The sequence below is a fragment of the Microtus oregoni genome, unplaced genomic scaffold (genome assembly GCF_018167655.1).
Source record: "Microtus oregoni isolate MIOR12 unplaced genomic scaffold, Mior012 000052F_004, whole genome shotgun sequence".
Lineage (NCBI taxonomy): Eukaryota > Metazoa > Chordata > Mammalia > Rodentia > Cricetidae > Microtus > Microtus oregoni.
This window is the reverse complement of record NW_024543816.1, coordinates 331,975-352,490: the sequence shown is the minus strand read 5'-3', so window position 1 is coordinate 352,490 and position 20,516 is coordinate 331,975. Positions and strand designations below refer to the sequence as shown.

General features: G+C 39.0%; 1 protein-coding gene across 1 annotated transcript in view; it reads left to right on the top strand.

Annotated features, from left to right (window-relative positions):
* The first annotated feature begins 245 nt into the window (after positions 1-245).
* Positions 246-20,516, top strand: part of LOC121437399 (hypoxanthine-guanine phosphoribosyltransferase) — a 36,915-nt gene continuing 16,644 nt past the window's right edge. The window contains exons 1-3 of the mRNA XM_041637280.1: positions 246-428; positions 12,161-12,267; positions 15,412-15,595. Coding sequence (XP_041493214.1) covers positions 387-428; positions 12,161-12,267; positions 15,412-15,595 — 333 coding nt within the window. The 5' untranslated portion in view covers positions 246-386. The remainder of the gene's footprint in view (positions 429-12,160; positions 12,268-15,411; positions 15,596-20,516) is intronic.

Here is a 20,516-nt window from a genome sequence, read left to right as displayed (position 1 = left end):
CCTGAAGAGGGGTCCATCAGTTTAAGGGTCATGAGGAGGGAAACATGCGGACTGAGGTAGGTTTGATTATTTGGAAGTCTTCTGGGCTACTGGAAGCGGGCTGGAGGCTGCGGTATGACCAGCCTCGGAATTTTCCAGAAGAAAATTCCCACGGCCACCTGGCCAAAACAGCCACCAGTAGCCGCTTGTGGAGGAGCGCAGGAGAAACGCCTAGCAGCGCCGCTGGGGGCGGGGCCTGGGCGGGCCGAAGGGGGCGGAGCCTCGGCGGCGGCGTTCCTAAGCGGTTCCCTTGGCGGGCTAGAGCGTTGGGCTTACCTCAGGGCTTTCCCGTGCCGTAGCGCCTCCTCCGCTGGCTTCCTCTTCAGACTGCTTTTTGCTCGGGCGAGATGACCGATTCCGTCATGGCGACCCGCAGTCCCAGCGTCGTGGTGAGTCCCGGGACGCTTCAGCAGAGCCGGCCCAGCCAGGCCCACGCGGCCTTGTGAAGCCGGCCGCTCGGGGGCCCTGAGGCGCCCAGGCCGGCTGTGGGTGTTGGGGCCGAGGGGAAGCCCGGGGGCGGGGGCGGGCACAGGTTCCCGGAATCTTCCCGGAGGTCCCTAGAGGGCGGTGGGCTGCACGGAATGGCGGGGTTCAGGGGTGGGCCGCCCCTCCAGTGAGCCCCCCGAGAGGGCTGACTGCGTGTGGGCCAGGAAGGTGGAAATGGCGTTGGGCTTGACATGTGTGGCCAGAGGGCACGAGGCGGACAGCTACTTCGAGAATGATTCGGCGTGGGGAGGGCAGGGGAGCTTTCTCAGGAGAGACCTGGAAGTTTGGGGCTTGGCGGCTGGGGAGCGTTTCGGAGCACCGGTGCTCCGGCATCCAAGACAACAGCATGGGAGGGCATGTTCGGGCCTGGGCTTTGCCTCTAATTCTGCGTATGTCATAATTCATTTTTATGGAATGCGCAATTGCTCCAGTGGATCCGCGCTGCGGCCCTGGTAGTGAAAAATCACGCTCATTTTCCACCTGCAGAGACTGGCGAAAAGGCGGCTCATTTTTCCCACGACCCATATTGGATTTAGATACATTTGACTTGATGCCCTTGATGCGGTGTGGAATTTGAAAAAATATATGGATTTAGTTGTTAGGCTCAAGGAGATGCTTTTTTCCACAGTCAGCCTCTGATATCTTACCTCATCGCTCATTGGTTCCGGTTTTTTAACCCACCAAGCTGCCCCCCCAACCCCGCTCCACTGCCTTGTTTGCTAAAGTAACTTAAAGCTACTGCCTCCGATTAAATACCTTAGCCTGCTTTTATTGTGAGTATTGCCCCCGCTACTAGTTAAATGCCACATCCTGCTTTCTTTATGTCAATGTTGTAGATTTAGCGTTACCTGGTTACTTGTTGATTGTCTCTCCCACTTACACAAATTGTTTATTTTGATGTTTTCAGGAAGGGTCTTACTACGGAGCTCTGGCTGGTCTGGAATTGGTAGTACAAACCCCCAGGCTGAGCTTGAACTTGTGACAGTCCTGACTCTTGCCTCCCAAGTACTGCACCACTGTGCCCTGCTGGATTTTTCTTTTCTTTTTTCCATGCTAGGAATTGAACCTGCTAGGTGGGTTGCTGGTCCTTTATAAGGTCCTTTATAAGGGCAGGAATCACCACTGTAGCTTTAACACATAGCACAATGCCTGGGTTGTGGGAAAGTTTTCATTAGTAGTTTGTTCAGTGAATTAATAACCATTTGAGCCCTAAAAAATGCTGTCTCATAATCGTGTTAGGCCTTGTGACTTAAGGCAAAAACACTGTGTTCTTAATGACCCGGAATCCTGCTGGTTTGGAATATGTTGTGTGTGACTTTCAGAATCTTCAACTAGGCTCAAGCTTTCCTTTTTCTTGCTGCGTAGCCCTTGATGCCCTTAAGTAAACCAGGCCTTGAACTTACAGCCATCTTCTTGCTTCTACCTCAGTGTGTGGTTTACAGGCAAGCATGTGCCATCATCTGGTGCTGGCTGCTGGTGATGTTGCAAGGACTGTAAGACAATTTATGCAAATAAATAACGGTTTCACAGTCCCTAGGTGGGAATAGCAATAATAGCCATCATTGTGTTTACATTGATAATCCTAATTAATTTTTGTAATAACCCTGTAACAACGGTATGTTCCCATTATCAGACATAAGTCATACAGTTATTAAGAGGGGGAAGAGAGCCCCCCCAATTAAGTACTAAGCCCTGGTTCAGGTCAGCACCAAAAGCAAGGATAAATTTTAGAAGGTGGAGCTCTGCATCAAACCTAGCTCTGTCTCTGGAGCCTATGTAAGTAAGTACCACCATAAGATCTAGTAGATGCTCAACAAATGGCCCTTACTTTTATTCACTTACTGAGGAGTTCTACAGATGCTTTTAAGTTTTGAGATATGGTATTTATTCAGTGTAGAGTTAATTAGTTTTTACTGTTACTTTTATTCACTTACTGAGGAGTTCTACAGATGCTTTTAAGTTTTGAGATATGGTATTTATTCAGTGTAGAGTTAATTAGTTTTTACTGTTAGGAGTGACTATTCTTCGTTTTGTTTGAACATCAAGAAATTCACTATATTTTTAGTTTGTAAATTCCTGTTCCTTTTTTTTTAAGTTTCCTTCCCCTAAATTGTCTGCATGTTAGGAATAACAACAAACATTTAAATCGTGCTTACTATGTGCTAGTTGCTATTCTAAGCCCTTTAACAGACTTGATTTTTCTTAATTTCTAATTTTTTTCTGTATATGTCTGTTTTGCCTGCGTGTACAGCATGTGCTTGTCCTGTGCCTGTGGAGTCCAGGAGAGGTCATCAGATCCTCGAGAACTGGCATTACAAGATGATTGTGAATTGCCATAAGGGTGCTGGGAATCGAACCTGGGTCCTCTGGAAGAGCAATAAGTGCCCTTAACTGCTGAGCCATCCTCCAACCGTACCTGATGTAATCTTTAAAAGTATTACACGGAGGAGTTAAGCAATTTGCTTAAATCATTCAGTGCTACTTCTTTTTTACTTTCATATTTCCTTTTTTCTGGCCCCAGATTCTATCCTTAACCAGTAAATTTAAGTTAGGAGTTGTAGTAGATTGAATAAATATTATTAAATACTTTCTCTGTCTTAGGCATTGACAAATGTTTTTGCAGATTTTATCTAATGTCAATACCCTAAAGTTGTGTAATATGTGACCTGTCGTGTAGACTAACATGACTGTGGTGACACAGGGAGACGAAGAAGTAACCATATGCTAGATGCCCTTCATGCAATTGGCCTCTAGATGGGCTTGGAACTATCTGCTAGAAAAAGCATCTGGCCTTTTGCAAACTAATATATGAAACATCAGGTGTGTTTCATATATCATATCTTTGAATATCAAAATGGTTCAGATAAAAGTATGCTATACTAACTGAACTTTTACCTTGCTAAATGATTTTTTTATTGATGTTTTTTGAGACAAAGGCTCACTATGTAGCTTAAAAAGTGGCCTGGAATTCACTATGTTGCCCAGGCTGGCTAAATAAGCTAACATAATCCTCCTGCTATATAGTCTTCCATGTTCTAAAATTACAGTCATGACCCACCACACTGGCTTAAAGGGGTTTTTTTTTTGTTTTGTTTTGTTTTTTTTTTTTTGTTTTTTCGAGACAGGGTTTCTCTGTAGCTTTGGAGCCTATCCTGGAACTAGCTCTTATAGACCAGGCTGGCCTCGAACTCCCAGAGATCCGCCTGCCTCTGCCTCCCGAGTGCTGGGATTAAAGGCGTGCGCCACCACTGCCCGGCAAAGTGTTTTTTTTTTTTTTTTTGAGATAGAGACTTTGTATGCAGTTATAGGCTGGTCTCCCAACTCCCAGTCTTCCTACTTAGCCTCCTGAGTGTGGGGATTTGAGATAGACATATTCCACCATGCCTGGTATGCTACTGAGAGAGGAAGAGAGAAATATCTAACTCCTTGGTGATCTTACTCAGGGTCTAACATGTATTAAGCTTATGCTTTACTACTGAGCTATACCTTTATCTACCCACTACTTTTTTCATTTGTTAGGATTTATTTCTGTTTTATGTGTATGGATGTTTTGCCTGTATGTATGAATGTGCATGATTAGCATGCCTGTGGAGGTCAGAAGAGGGCATTTGATCCCCCTAGAACTAGAGTTAGAGAACGATTGTGAGCCTTCATGTGGGTGCTGGGAACCAAATTCAGGTCCTCTGCAAGAGCAACAATTACACTTAAACACTGAGCCATCTCTCCAGCCTGTTTTTTTCCTCAGAATTGGTTAAAGTGCTGTGGGTTTTTTTTTTTTTTTGCCTGTCACCATTTTATTGTTATCAACAGTATTTAAAATAACATTCATTTATAAGTAAGACCAAAATTAACTATTTATGATCACCAAAAAATGGGAACAGTTCCTCTTAGAGGTTTCTTTCTGTAAATTTTATGCTGTGTTTACCTATATATCTATCTTAATTATTTTGTATCCCAGTTATTATAACAGGAAAAGAACTAGTTATATCAGAAAAAAAGATGTCTACAGTTTTATTATTGTTGCTTTGGGCAGGGTGTCTTTATTGGGCAGTTGGTTTATTTTAGTTTGAGACAGATTTTCTTTACATAGGCCAGGCTGATCTCAAACTTGGAATCCTCCTGGCTTAGTCTCTTTAAGTGTTGGGATTATAGGTATGTACTGCCTTGCCCAGCTCTTGTTGTTTTCATTTTACTTTTTTATTTTGAACTTTTTTAGATGTAAGAGGGGAAAAATCAGCTAATTTGTTTTATTATTATAATGACTGTCATTAATTGAATTTTCATTTTCTTTATTTTTGTGCAGAGTTGATAATTCAGACACTTTACAGGTTTCTTAATTTCCATCTGTTTTTTAAAGTTTTCACTTTTATTTTGTCTTTTGAGACAGGGTCTCTCTCTACATAGCCCTTCCTGTCCTGGAACTCACTCTGTAGGCCAGGTTGGCCTTGAACTCAGAGATCTGCCTGCCTCTGCCTCCCAAGTGCTGGGATTAAAGGTGTGTCATGTGTCACTACACTTGGCAAATTTCTACTTTTCAAAAATTGAAATAGAATTATATCACTTTCCTCTTTTTCTCCCTCCAGCCCCTCTCATTACCCTCCCTAGGATCCCTCCAATGCTCCCACTCTCAAGTTGATAGCCTCTTTTTTTATTGTTATATGCATATATGTATGTATTCATATGCATACATATATATTCTTGTTCGTGTGTAAATGGTTACAAGATTGATTGCTTGGCAATAAACAACCAATAAGGGGGCTCTTCTCTGGGAGCAGCCAATTTTCCCAGCAGTTACTAGTTGCCTGTAGTTCTTTGTCTAGGGGTGATACCCAGAGAAATTTCTTTTTTTTAGTATTTATTTATTTATTATGTATACAACATTCCTTCCATGTATGTCTGCAGGCCAGAAGAGGGCACCAGACCCCATTACAGATGGTTGTGAGCCACCATATGGTTGCTGGGAATTGAACTCAGGACCTTTGGAAGAACAGTCAGTGCTCTTAACCTCTGAGCCATCTCTCCAGCCCCCACCCAGAGAAATTTCTTAAACTTGGAATCCTCCTGCTTTACTCTTCTGAGTGCTGGGATTATAGATATATACTGCCATGCCTAGCTCTTATAGTTCTTATTTTTATTATTATTATTTTTTTTAATTTTTGAGACAGCATGTCATTATTTAGCCCTGGCTATCCAGAAACTATGTAGATAAGGCTGGCTTCAGCCGCAATGGAAAGTCAGCTTCCTCTGCCTTCAAAGTGCTGGGATTAAAGGGCATGCATTACCACACTTGTGGTTTTTAAAGATTTTAATTTTTTATTTACATGTGTGTTTGCGTCTGTATGTGTGTGTGCAAGCACGCACACTTGTGCTTTTGCCACTGTGTGTGGAGGTCAGAGGACAACTTGTTGATTCTTTACCTCCATCATATGAATCCTGAGGATCAAACTCAGATCAAGTTTGGCAGCAAGTGCTTTTATCCACCATGCCATCTCAGCAGCCCTTAAATACTATTTTTGAAGAGATGGGATCTGGCTTTGTTGCCAAGGCTTTAATTTTCCACTTAAGTTATTTTTCCATAATTAATTAGTCAATGTTCCGTGGCATTCTTTTCCCCTATAGTAAAAGGGGAACTAAAATGCATTTGTTCATATGTGGATTCACTAACATTTATAGAGCATGTAAAAGTGTTAATTACTACCAAATAATAGTAATATTGAGACTCAATTGTTACTTTCCTGTTGGGACTGCCAAATTATTAACTTTTTAATAATCTGCTAATATGAATTCAGATATTTCAGATTGATGTGAAACTACCTTCATTTTTTTTAAAAATTATTTATTTATTATGCATACAACATTCTGCCTCCATGTATGTCCACACGCCAGAGGGTGCCAGATCTCATTACAGATGGTTGTGAGCCACCATGTGGTTGCTGGGAATTGAACTCAGAACCTCTGGAAGAGCAGCTGGTGCTCTTAACCACTGAGCCATTTCTCCAGCCCCCTTCATTTTTTTTTTTTTATCCAGAGTGAACATACCTATTATTTTACCATGCACATTAGTAAAATGAAAAATTATGATATTAATTCATGTCCTTACAGATATAGTAGTTACAAGACCTATTTGCCTAGAGTGGTTATAATATATTCTTGGGCTGTAAATGGAGACCGCTTTTATTTCCTGGCCACCCAGACCTAAATAATCACACAAAAACTATATTAATTACAACACTGTTTGGCCATTGACTCAGGTGTATTTCTACCTAGCTCTTACATCTTAAATTAACCCATTTCTATTAGTCTGTGTATCACCATGAGACTGTGGCCTAAGGTTCAGGCATCTTTCTCCTTCAGCAGCTACATGGCATCTGCCAGATTCTAACTTCTTTTTCTCTGTGTTCAGTTTAGTTTCCCTGCCTAGCTCTATTCTGCCATACCATAGGCCAGAGCAACTTCTTTATTAACCAATGTTAATAAAACATATTCATAGCATACAGAGGGGAATCCCATATCACTGAGCTGAATAGTCAGTCCACTTCCTTATTTTAAATTTCTTATAGCTTTAACCCTTGGAAGGAAAAGAAACAACATATGTATTTGTAGGATTGATAAAAAAAATTGGAAGACCAGCATAGTACTAGTTTAAGTTTTCACATTTAGGAATATCTTAGCAATATACTATAATAGTGGTTTAATCATAGCCAGAGATAATATAAATTTTCTCAAGAGGATAACATATCTGCTTTAATGTTTTTGGAGAATTTTAATATATTTAAATTAAGCTAATGTCTCACTATGTAGGCAAGGCTGGCCTCAAACCTGGGACACTTCTGATTCAGTCTTCTGAATGCTGAATATAGGTAAATGCTACCATGGCCACCACAAAATCCCTATTATGTACACATTTATAAAAATGGCTGGGGGCTGGAGAGATGGCTCAGTGGTTAAGAGCATTGCCTGCTCTTCCAAAGGTCCTGAGTTCAATTCCCGGCAACCACATGGTGGCTCACAACCATCTGTAAAGAGGTCTGGTGCCCTCTTCTGGCCTGCAGACATACACACAGACAGAATATTGTATACTTAATAAATAAATAAATAAATATTTAAAAAAAAAAAAATGGCAATCACATGAAAATTCTTGGGGTTTACACATGAAATTTCTTGTTACATGGATACATGACCAAAAAAAATGAAAAGGAAATGAACCCCAGCTAATATGACCTTTGGAACACCAAGGATTGTTTAAGTCTCTTTGTATTAAAAAAAAACCCATTGTTCTTGAGTCCTAAAATGAACTATGTGTGCTGAGTATGGTTGTGAAGGCTTGTAATAACAGCACTTGGGAGGCAAAGGCAGGAAGATGCATTCAGTCATCCTCAGCTACATAATGAGTTCAAAGCCAGCCTGAGCTCATGCAACTGTCTCAAAAAAGAAAACTATTGTGAATGAAGACTTGGATAATAATAAATCAGGTGTAGTGGATCACACTTGTAATCCTAGTATTTGGAAGGTAAATGCAGGAAGATTGCCACGAGTTCCAAGCCAACTTAGGCTATGTAGTGATGAGACAGGAAAGGGAGGAGGTGAGAATAATAGATAATAGATACACCATTTAATTTTATAACTAGTAATCAACATGTCCAAACTTCTAGAATGGACAGAAATTACTAGGTGTGGCCTCCACATACGTGCACCTGTGTTCACATATGCATACACCCACATGAATACAAACACGCAAAAGTATCTCAAATGATAGGGGTCGTAGACTTAATTTTGCCTTTTGGGGAAAAATTGTATCAATATGGTTTTAATAAACTGGATATGATGGCTCATACCTGTAAACCCCATCATTTGAGAAGCTGAGGAAGATTGCCTTAGGTTTGCAGGTAGCTTGTGCTATGCTGTGAGCTTCAGACTAGCCTGGACTACTACAGAGCTGAGACCATCTGAAATCCTCAAAAACAAAATTTTTACTTTTCAAAGAACAAAATAAAAATTCTCTAACATATAAATCTTTTTATTGGACATCATAACTTTTGGATTAGAAACCAGTTTGGTATGTTGACAGAAATAAGATTCCTATTTTGGACTAATTCCTGCTGATCTGTTTGGATACTTAGAATACATGACTAGGAGTAGAGTGTGTTGGTGTACACCTGTAATCTCAGCACTCAAGAAGCAGAGGCAGGAGGATTATAGCAAGTTTGAGGCAGCCTGATCTATATATCTAGTTCCAGGACAGCTGGAGTTATATAACAAGACCCTGTCTTAAACACATAAAAAAAAAACTGGGATGAACTTGGCAAAGTTCACATTGAATTTGTCTTTGAACCAAACACACCTTGAAGTTCTTAGGTTACTTGTAGAACCTGTAACAGTAGTCTGACGAATCCTGGGTGTGATATGGTTAAAATTTATGCCAGAAACAGAGTGAATGGGTGGATGGGGTGATTATGCCTCAAAGAAGTAATTATATTCTAATCTTGATTCTAAAGTACTTTGAAATGATCCAACTTCATTTTTTCAGATTATATAATGCATCCGTTCTGATGAGCCTGGAAGGAATGTTTGTTGTATTAGCTGTTAAAATTGAGTAGTCTGTCATCCTTTCCCAAAAGATGAACTAAATTATGTTTTATTAAACTTACAAAAATGCTTTCTTGTAAAATGCTCTTTGAATGATCCATTTTTTTTTTCCTTTGAAACAGGGTTTCTCTGTAGCTTTGGAGCCTGTCCTGGAACTCACTCTATAGACCAGACTGGCCTCAAACTCACCGAGATCCACCTGCCTCTGTCTCCGGAGTGCTGGAATTAAAGGCGTGCACCACTACCACCTGGTTTGAATGATCCTTTTTAATACAAATGTCCAATTTCCATTTTTGTTAGTAAGTGTGTTCCAGTGAAGTATTAAGTGAATGTTAAGGAGATACATTAGCTTCTTCTATTCTTTTAGACATTGCCGGAGCAGGAGAGATGGCTCAGAGGTTAAGAACATTGGCAGTTCTTCCAGAGGTCTTAAGTTCAATTTCTAGCAACCACATGGCTCATAATCATCTATAATGAGATCTGGTGCCCTCTTCTGGCGTGCAGGCATACATACAGGCAGAACACTGTATTCATAATAAGTAAATTTTTAAAAATTGCTATGTTTTTTTAAACATTTTTTCCGTTTATGAAAAAAATGCATTTATATTTAGGAATAATTCAAAATTTACTTCAGTATGCTGCAGACCTGAAAATAAATAAAATTCTACCAAAGATTGAACTCAAAATAGATTTTTAGGGACCGAAAACAGAGAGACAGAGACAGAGAGAGACAGACACTACCCAAGCTTTAATTTTTTTCCTCTGGGAGAAACTTCAAAATATAATTAAATTCTGAGCTTGGTGTTTATAGTTCCAGCACTTGGGAAGTAGAGAGAAGGGTTATGAGTTTGAAACCAGCATAAGCCTATACACTGTGATTTTGTCTCAAAAACAATAGCAACTGAATTTTACAAAGAATGTAAATTTATGTATTTTTAACTCCTTTCAAAGTCAAACCACTTGTCAAACCACCCAATAAAATGTTAACTGAAAGAGAAACTAGGAATTAACTGATACGAGCTTTAGTTATGATTTGACCTGTATTCCTTGAAAACTGCCAGAGCTTATACAACCAGGTTTTCTTTTCGTCTTCTTGGTTTGGAGGATTTTTTGGGTGGGTGGCAAGAGTTCACTATGTAGGCCACCTTTGCCTCTAACTTGTGATAATCCTCCTGCCGTTGTCTCCCGAGTGCTGGCTTTAGAAGTGTGTGCCACCATGTGCAGATTAATGCTCTAGTTCCTATGACACCATTCCCGGTACTACCAGCTTCTTAGATGGGGTTTGAATATCATGTAAGAATGAGTGTTGTAATTCTTCCCTCCTAGCTTATTTCTCTGAATAAGTTTGTTTGTTAGATTAATTTATGATTTGTTAAAGGTTTCCTGTAGTTTTTGGTATGACGTGGTTTTTTGTTTGGTGTTGGTTTCACTGTAAAGAGGACTGGTAATGTAGCTTAGTTGATAAAGTGCTTGCCTGGTATGCATGAAGGCCTGGGTTTGACATCTAATACATAAACTGGGTGTGATAGCATATGCTTGTAGTCGGCGGGAGAAGCAGAAGGTTCAAGAAAATGTAGGTCGGTTGCATAGTGAGTTTGAGGTTAGCCTTGGGATCCATGAGACCCTCCATCTCGCTGTAATACTCCCTGTCAAAGATAGTTGCTTTTATGATTTTGGAGTTTCAGGGTACTTTTTAAAAAAATTTAATTTTATTTCTTTGGTGTTTTGAGAGAGGGTTTTTCTGTAGCTTTTGAGCCTGTGCCTGTGCAGGAACTAGCTCTTTGTAGACCAGACTAACATCGAACTCACAGAGATCCACCTGCCTCTGCCTCCCGAGTGCTACGATTAAAGGCGTACGCCATCACTGCCCAGCTTTAGGATACTTTTTAGGATACAGGGGTTTTTTTGCCTTGTAGACCCTAGCTGGCCTGGAACTTACCATGCTGGCCTCAAACTCAGAAACTTCTATCTCAGCTCCCAAGTATTGGGTGTCCTGAACAGGTGTATTCAACAGATTTACCCTGCTTTTATGATTCTGCTGTACTTTTTCTGTGTATATAGGTACATGTATATTTATAAAACTGTTATAATAATTTTTCCACCAAGGGTACCATATCATTAATGTTATTAAATGTTTTATGTCCTGGGTTCTGGGCATACTAGTAGAACCAATATGATACAACTCAAAATTATTTTGGAGTATCTTCTGTATAATTACCTTATTAGTGAATTGTAACCATCACATACTATGGGAGTTTGGATATTTAAAGGATCAGTTGGTGCAGTTGGTGTTTGGGTGATGCCCCTCGCCCACTGTAAGATAAGTACTCTTAGGATTTGGATGGTTAACACCAGTTTTCATTTTCTGTATGAAATTTTATTTAAACTTATTAGAACATACTGTGTTAAATTGAAAAATGTTTTAGGGTATTGGGGATGTGGCTTAGTCTATAAAGTGCCTGCCATGTCATCTTCAGGACCTGAGTTTGGAACCCCAGCACCTGGATATTAGTAGCACATTCTAATAACTTCAGCAACAGGGAGGCAGAGACAGGGGGAATCCTTGGGGCTTCTTGACCAGCTAGACTAGCCAATTTGATTAAACAAGTTCAATGAGACACCCAGTCTCAAAACAAACGAAGTTTTAGACCCAGTTTCAATCTCTGGACTCCACACACATATGCACATGCATAATATGCCCCCACAAAAGAGTGTTCAAATATGCTCAAAATGTATCGAGTGGAAACTGCATATACTAGTCTTTATGTTTGAAATATTTTTACCACATTTGTCATACCTCTTTAAATTTTTATCTTTTTCTATTGTGACCTGAAGGAAAATTCTGTCATGTTTTGCTTCTCATTCTTGACCCTCTTTAGCAATAAGATCATTGTTTTGTTAGAGAATTATAGTTTATTACAAAAATATAAGATTAACTACCCTTCATACCGTCTCACACGTACAGTTCTCTGAACTAAGGCATATTTTCTAAATTTAATGTAGGTATCTTGTAATGCTCTGATTTGAAACAGCTATCTTTCTTTTTCAGATTAGTGATGATGAACCAGGCTATGACCTAGATTTATTTTGTATACCTAATCATTATGCCAAGGATTTGGAAAAGGTCTTTATTCCTCATGGACTGATTATGGACAGGTTGGTAAGATCTTAATTGAAGTTTTGTGGGTTTTTTTAGGTCTCTCTGTGTGTATATTATGTATGTGATGTATATGTACAGTGTATGTATTTATGTGAAAGCAAGAGAAGGACAATGGGTGTCGTACTCTGTTGCTCTCTGTCTTCTTCTCTTGAATCAGTCTCTCTCACTGAACCTGGGTTTTTTTTTGTTTTTTGTTTTTTTTTGAGACAGGGTTTCTCTGTGGTTTTGGAGCCTGTCCTGGAACTAGCTCTTGTAGACCAGGCTGGTCTCGAACTCACAGAGATCCGCCTGCCTCTGCCTTCCAAGTGCTGCGATTAAAGGCGTGCGCCACCACCGCCTGGCCTCTCACTGAACCTGGGACATGCTGATTTGGGTAGCATGCCTTGCTAGCAAGACTCAGGGTTTTGCCTGTTTGCCTGTCTCTGTCCCCTAGTGCTAAAGTTACAAGCAGGTGCTACTTAACCTGGTTTTTATATGGGTACTGGCGATCTGAATTTAGGTCCTGATGCTTGCACAAGTGCTCTTATTCACTGAGCCACCTCCCTAGCCTAAAATGAAGGGTTTTTTTTTTCTTGTAATAATTCTAACTTAGCAACTGTTAAGTAGTTGATACTTGAATGTAAGCTAGGCCAACTTATTGATGAACAAAGGTTTTTTTTTTTATTTTTTTTTATTTTTTTTAATCCATTTAATAAATAAAGATTTCTGTCTCTTCCCCGCCACTGCCTCCCATTTCCCTCCCCTCCCCCAATTAAGTCCCCCCCCCCAGCCCGAAAAGCAATCAGGGTTCCCTGTCCTGTGGGAAGTCCAAGGAACCCCTACCTCCATCCAGGTCTAGTAAGTTGAGCATCCAAACTGCCTAGGCTCCCACAAAGCCAGTGCGTGCAGTAGGATCAGAAACCCATTGCCATTGTTCTTGAGTTCTCAGTAGTCCTCATTGTCCACTATGTATAGTTGTTATTTTATTTGTATATGTGAGTGCCTTCATGCATTAATATGCAAGATATGCATTTCAGGAGGCTAGAAAAGTGTGATGGATCTCCTGGAACTGGAGTTACAGACTATTGTGAGCCACTGTGTGGGTGCTGGGAACTGAGGCCCTCTGCAAAAACAGCAAGTGCACTTAACTGCTGAACTATCTCTTCAGCCCCAATATTTTCTATTTTTAAAGTTCTTTTCATAAAAAGAAAAACATCAGGAAGTCTTATTAATTAATTACCCAGTTTGAGACATAAATAGTGGGTATCCATAGTGAGTACAGTAAACATTGAAGAGAGGTGGGAAGAGCCTCTAGTCTGTGTGTAAATGAGATTATAATTCTGTTCTGTCAGCTTTCTATACACATTTCCTACCTAGATACTACTAATGCACATATACTGTATCACTGTATGTAAAGTGTATACATACATACACAAGTTACATACTATGATATAGTACTGAATTTTTGAACATTTCGATATTGATACATCTATAGCTATCAAATGCTTTTATCTTTTAAAAATTATTTTAAAATCTCATGTATGTGTAGATGGGAGTTTCTGTCCTTCCCAGTCCTGCAGCCATTCAGTCCCAAAGAAACACATAGAGGCTTATTTTATCTTAATTATAAACTGTTTGGCCTATTAGCTCAGGCTTATTATTAACTAGTTCTTGCAACTTAAATTAACCCATAATTCTTGTCTAAGTTTAGGCACATGGCTTGGTACCTTTTCTCAATAAGGCATTCTGTCTTACTACTTCTGCATCTGGCTATGACTCACTTCTACCTTTTCTCTTCCCAGAATTCTCCTAGTCTGATTGCCCCACCTATACTTTCTGCCTGGCTACTGGCCAATCAGCATTTTATTAAACTAATACGAATGATAAATCGTTACAGTGTACAAGAGCATTATCTCACAGCATGTGTGTGTGTGTATAAACTATTTTCTCTTTGAGATAGGGTCTCACTCTTTAGCTCCGTGTGGCTTTAAACTTCTGTATAGCCCAGACTCAACTCAGCTGTTCTCCCTGGCAGCCTCCCATGTGTGGAGATTAAGGTGTGTGCCACCATGCCCAGCCCTATATGTTATATGAAATGTTTTATTTCTAGGGTCTCAAATAGCTTAGATTGACTTCAGACTCACTTAGTGTAGCTGAGGGTGACCTGAACTTCTGATCCTACTGCTTCAGCTCCTGATATGCCATCCAGTTTGTACAGTTCTGAGAACAGAATTTAGGACCTCCTGTGTGTACTAGGCATGGACTCTACCAGCTAAGCTACATTCCCAGTTCCCCCACATTTATTTTAAAGGCAATACTCTATCCTATTCATGGATGTATCATAACTGGTTTGACTCTGTACTGTTGGTGAACACTTAAGATCTTCATTATTTTGCACTTAGCAGAGTATGTTAGAGGAAATATCCTATATACGCATTTTGGCACTTGCTCAGCATAAGGTAAGTAGAAATTTTGGGTCAAGGAAAAGATGTTTATTGAATGTTTTAATACTGTCAAATTAACCTCTAGAAAGTTATATCATTTTATACTTCTAGAGGTATATGTGTTCATTTTTCCTCACAATATCTTCTAATATTTTATACAATTTAACCAAAACTTACCAATCTAGTAAGCTTTGAAAATTATATCTTGTTTTTATTTGTATTTTTTAATTTTATGATAGATATAATAGTATACCTGTTTTTTCTTTTCTTTCCTTTGAGACAGGATCTTATTATGTAGCCCTAAGTAACCTAGTACTTATTCTGCAGTTCAGAATGTTCTTTAACTTATAGCAATCCTTCTGCCTCAGCCTTCAGAGTGCTGGAATTATAGGCATGTATCATCATGCCTAGAATGTACCTGGCTTTAATTTTGGTTGAGCTGTGTGCGTTGGTATATATCTATAATCTCAGCACAGGGAGGTAGAGACAAGGATTATGAGTTACAGTCCAGTCTGGGCTACATAGAGGGATCCTGTGACACTTCCCCACTTTACCTTTGGCATATGGAAGAAGTTCCCAACTTTATTTAAAAAAAAATGTGTTATGAAGTAAGAATTCCCTTCATGGGAACAAAGGATGTGTCATGCTTAAGAGGTGTTTTTTATAAAATATAAATATTTGGAATCTTCTTTTCAATTCCTTATTTTATTTTTGCAGGACTGAAAGACTGGCTCGAGATGTCATGAAAGAGATGGGAGGCCATCACATTGTGGCCCTCTGTGTGCTGAAGGGGGGCTATAAATTCTTTGCTGACTTGCTGGATTACATTAAAGCACTGAATAGAAATAGTGATAGATCCATTCCTATGACTGTAGACTTTATCAGACTGAAGAGCTATTTTGTAAGTATACTTAATCTATAATTAATTAAAAATATATGGCCATTTTAGTTTTGTCTGTATTTTCTTTGAAGTTCTGCAAACTATACTACATAATCATCTCACTTGGTTATTGTAGAATTACTATTATTTGTTTGTTAATTTTTCTATGCTGGGGATGGAACCCAGGACCTCAGTAAGGACTACAATTGAGCCTCCTCCCAGTCATTTTTTAGAATTTTAGTTTGAGATCCTTTCTCACTAACTTGCTTAGACTGTCCTTGAACTCATTATATAGGCTGGTCTTGAAATTTCAGTCATCTTGCATCAGCTTCTCAAGTAGCTGGGATTACTATCAGGTGCTGCCACTTCAGGCCATGATTATTGTTGTTGTTATTAATTCATTGATACTTTACATCACAACACAGAATACTAACCACTGTAGTTCATGACCAACATCGAGGTGAATATTGCCTGTTATATAGTCACCCAAGAGGGATATGAACTTATTTTGGACAATTTTTCTACTGTCTTATTTTGACTTGGATTTTGGTTTGATTTGTAATACTGCTCAGGCTAGTCTCAAACTCTGTGGCTCAACAGTCCTGTCTTAGCCTCCTAAGTTCTGGGAGTCCAAGCATACATCACCACTCTGGCTGTGTTTTGATATTTTTCAAAAAAAAAAAAAAACCTCTTAAGAATAACTATTGAGTAGAGCTGGAGAGGTGACTCAGAAGTCACAAACACTTGTGGAGAGATCTGGGGTTTAGTTACTAGCAACCAGAAGATGTCTCACAACTATGTAGCTCCAGTTCCAGAGGTTCTGATGTCCTAGCCTCCAGATAAAATAAAAAATAAGTCTTGCCGGGTGGTGGTGGCTCACACTTTTAATCCCAGCACTTGGGAGGCAGAGGCAGGCAGATTTCTATGAGTTCGAGGCCAGCCTGGTCTACAAGAGCTAGTTCCAGGACAGGCTCAAAAGCTACAGAGAAGCCCTGTCTTGAAAAACAAAAACAAACAAATAAATAAAAATAAGTAAGTCTTAAGAGAATTATGGAACTGGTGAGGTGGCTCATTGTCAAAAGCACTTTTCTTCCAGAGGACCTAGGTTCAATTCCTAGCACCCCCATGGTGGCTCATAGTGGTCTGTAATTCCAGGCCCAGGGATCTGAGGCCCCTTTTTGGTGTCCAAGGGCACTAGGCACTCACATGGTGCACAAACAAGCATACAGCCGAAACACCCATACACATATTTTTTTTTTTTTTTAAAAGAATTGCTCTGAAGACTTGGTGTTTTCCTGACTGTATGTGCTGGTAGCAAATAATTTTTCTGGAACTAAATTTCTTTGAGAGGAATCCTAAGTTATTTGAAGCAAAGTCTGATTATTAAGTAAGGTTAACAATTTTTCTCAGACAACAGAAACCACTTCTGACCTGGGGCCACTTTACCTTTGTCAGAGTCTGAAATGGTTTAGAATATTTACAGTGTGATAAAACAAAATAAATGTAATCTTTACATGTAAATTCCATCATTCACAGTTTTGATTGTGTAGTTTATTTTTTTCTGTTTTTATTTATTTTTTTCAAGAATCTATGAAGCTCTTGCTGTCCTGGAACTCAGTATGTAGACATGGCTGGCCTTGAACTCAGAGATCCAACTTCCTCTACCTTCTGAGTGCTGGGATTAAAGGTGTGCACTACCATTGACTGGCTAAAATAAATATTTATTTTTATTTATTTTTTTTGACTGTCCATTAATCTGTAATTTTATTTATTTATTTATTTTAAATTTATTTATTTATTAAAGATTTCTGCCTCCTCCCTGCCACCGCCTCCCATTTCCCTCCCCCTCCCCTGATTAAGTCCCCCTCCCTCATCAGCCCGAAGAGCAATAATGGTTCCCTGACCTGTGGGAAGTCCAAGGACCACCCACCAGATATTTATTTTTAAAACAAAACTGCAGAAAATTATAGAGGAACTAAGCCATTCCAAATTCTACTTTTAAAAAAGGTTTATTTCTATTTTATGAGTGTTTTGCCTGAATGTATGTATGTGCACGGTGTAAGTGCTTCATGTCTGTAGAGGCCAGCAGAAGACATCAGATGCCCTGGAAGTGGAGTTTCAGATGTTTGTGAGTCACCATGTGGGTGCTGGGAACTGAACCTGGCCCCTCTGCAAGAATAGTACATACTCTTAACTGTTGAACCATCTCTCCAGCTCCTGTCATCACTTTTTATTTTGAGTATTTTAAAGAGTTTTCTCTATATATACATGTATATACATAATACTATAGTTTACATAATCAGTGTCATTCCAGATGTTATTTAACTACCTAGGTGAGAAAGAACCTGGGGGTTCCAAATATCTATTTCATTAAATGAAAAAGTCCACTAATTAAAACCACTATATTTTTTGTGCTTCTGAAAAATAAAATACCCCCAGTTATAGTTGTATGATGCCATGAATTACATTTTCAGAGGTATTAAAAATGAATGTGCATCTTAAAACAGTGAAATACAGTGTTACATATTTGGTGACATTTTCTGTTTCCAGTGCTCTGTAACCTTCAGGAAAATGAAACATTTGATAAGTACACAAATGTGTTTCTTCTATTTTGAGTTTTATTTCAATTTATACAATTCTACTAAAATAGTTGAAAAAATAATGAGATTTTGGGAGAAAGGGTTGTTAGTAAACAAGTATTGTTTTAAATTTGTAATTTTGAAAGTTGGATGAATCCAAGACCTCAAGTATATAAGCAAATATGTTCTAAAGCTCTTGTTGCTACTTAAAGATTTTCAAAAATCATAGGGATGGAAAATTAGGAATAAAACTTCTTTCCTGTCATCCCAATTAAGAGATAGACAAAGTAGAAACAAATGTTAAGGCTGTATTTAGACCCCTTAGATTCTTTGGGAATTAAAACACTTCTATATGTATGAGTGTTTTGCCTACATACATGTCTGTGCACCACACGTGTGCCTGAAGTCTACAGAGGCCAGTAGAGAGTGTCTGACTTCCTACAATTGGAGTTACAGACATCTGAGAGCTGCCATGTGGGTGCTGGGAATTGAAGCTGGGTCTTCTGGAAGCCGATTTCAGCCACTTCTTCAGCCCCCTCTGGGAAGTTTTGATTACTAACAGTGACACCTGAATAAAGGATACCTTGAGCACTTCTGTTTAATGAAGTGGTACGAAAGGGGAAGGGAGATAGAGCAGATCTGGAGAGGACTGTCTTTTTATTCATTCCAGTCATGTCTCCATAGAATTTACTATAATAGTTAAAGATGAGGCCTCTCTGAGCGGCTCTAAGTTCCAGTTCTAAGTACAGTGAGTTCCAGACAGTGGGAGGTTGCTATAGTTTTTGTAACTCAGGTAATTGATTCATGGATAGCATTTATAAACAGTATAGGCACTCACATATAACAACTATTAAATGAACCTTTTTATTAGCCCCATTTAAAAGGGGGCTCTTTTCCTTGAAAAGAAGTTTCAAGAAAACATAAGCTGAAACACGTGGAAATTGAACAATCTTAGAATGTCAGTGTTCTGTGTGCTTTGAATTCTGTGTCTTGGACCCTATAATCACAGCTCCAAGGAATTGGTGTTGAGCTGTAATACCACTTTTCTACAGAAGATGTCAGTATTTACCAAAGCTTGTTATTACTATGTAGACCTCAGCATAATTCCCTCTAAATTAGTTTCAGGTTTTGTACAGTTATTTTTCTTATTGTCATTAATCAGTTCTGTGTGTTTGAAATTCTGGGTTTCAGGCTAGACTAATATGAGAAATAATATGCGAAATTACATTAAAAAGCGAAACATTTAGTTTACAGCGTGTACTAATAGTACACTTTTAATTTTATTCCTCTCTCTCTCTCACGTCCCTTTACACATGCTAGACAAACATTCTACCAAGGGAGCAATCATTTTTGAGGTAGAGTTTCCTCTGTGGAATCTTAGTTTTCCTGGAACTCACTCTAGACCAGGCTGGCCTTGAACTCACAGAGATCCACTTGCCTCTCCAGTGCTGGGATTAAAGGTATGCAGTGGCACCACTGACTATCTTTTTTTAATGTTAATTTGAGATAGCCTGTTGTTAGGTATCCCAGAGTGATTTCAAACTCAATCCTGCTTCAGCTTCCGTAGAGCTGTGATTACACACACGTGTATATAATCAGTACCTGCCCCAACATACTTTTAAATATAGAATAAATATAGTTTTTGTGTTTTGTTTTTCAAGACAGGGTTTCTCTGTAGTTTTGGAGAGCCTTTCCTGGAACTAGCTCTTGTAGACCAGGCTGGCCTTGAACTCACAGCGATCCACCTGCCTCTGCCTCCTGAGTACTGGGATTAAACCCAGCTTTAAAAATAGTTATTTATTTATTTATTAAAGATTTCTGTCTCTTCCCCGCCACCGCCTCCCATTTCCCTCCCCCTCCCCCAAAGGTAGCATATTGGTCTGCTTCTTGGTATTATTAGTTAGTATTGGTCCATATAAGTATATATTAGATTTTGTGATGATTCTTTTTAATAGCTCCATAATATTATTGTGTATACATTAACTTCATTAATTTAGTTAATTACCTGTTGAAATACATGTTGATTCTTTTTGATGAGTAACAGATATAGTGAGCATGTTCCTTTGTATGCTTGTGAATGTTTTTGTGACATTGATTCTTGGAAATGGGTTTGTTATACCAAAATGGTGTGCATGTTTACAATTTTAATAAGCATTTACTATATTCTTTTCAAAAGATGTTGTATTGGTTTCTGTTATCCAACCAGCAACTTGAGTATTTGTTTCCCCTCAATGTGTTACCGGGCGTAAGTTCTGTAAATGTGGACAGATGGGTGAACACTAGAATCACATTTTTCCAGAAGTTCCCGGTTTTTGTTTGTTTGAGATAGGGTTTCTCTGTGTAACAGTCCTGGTTACCCTACA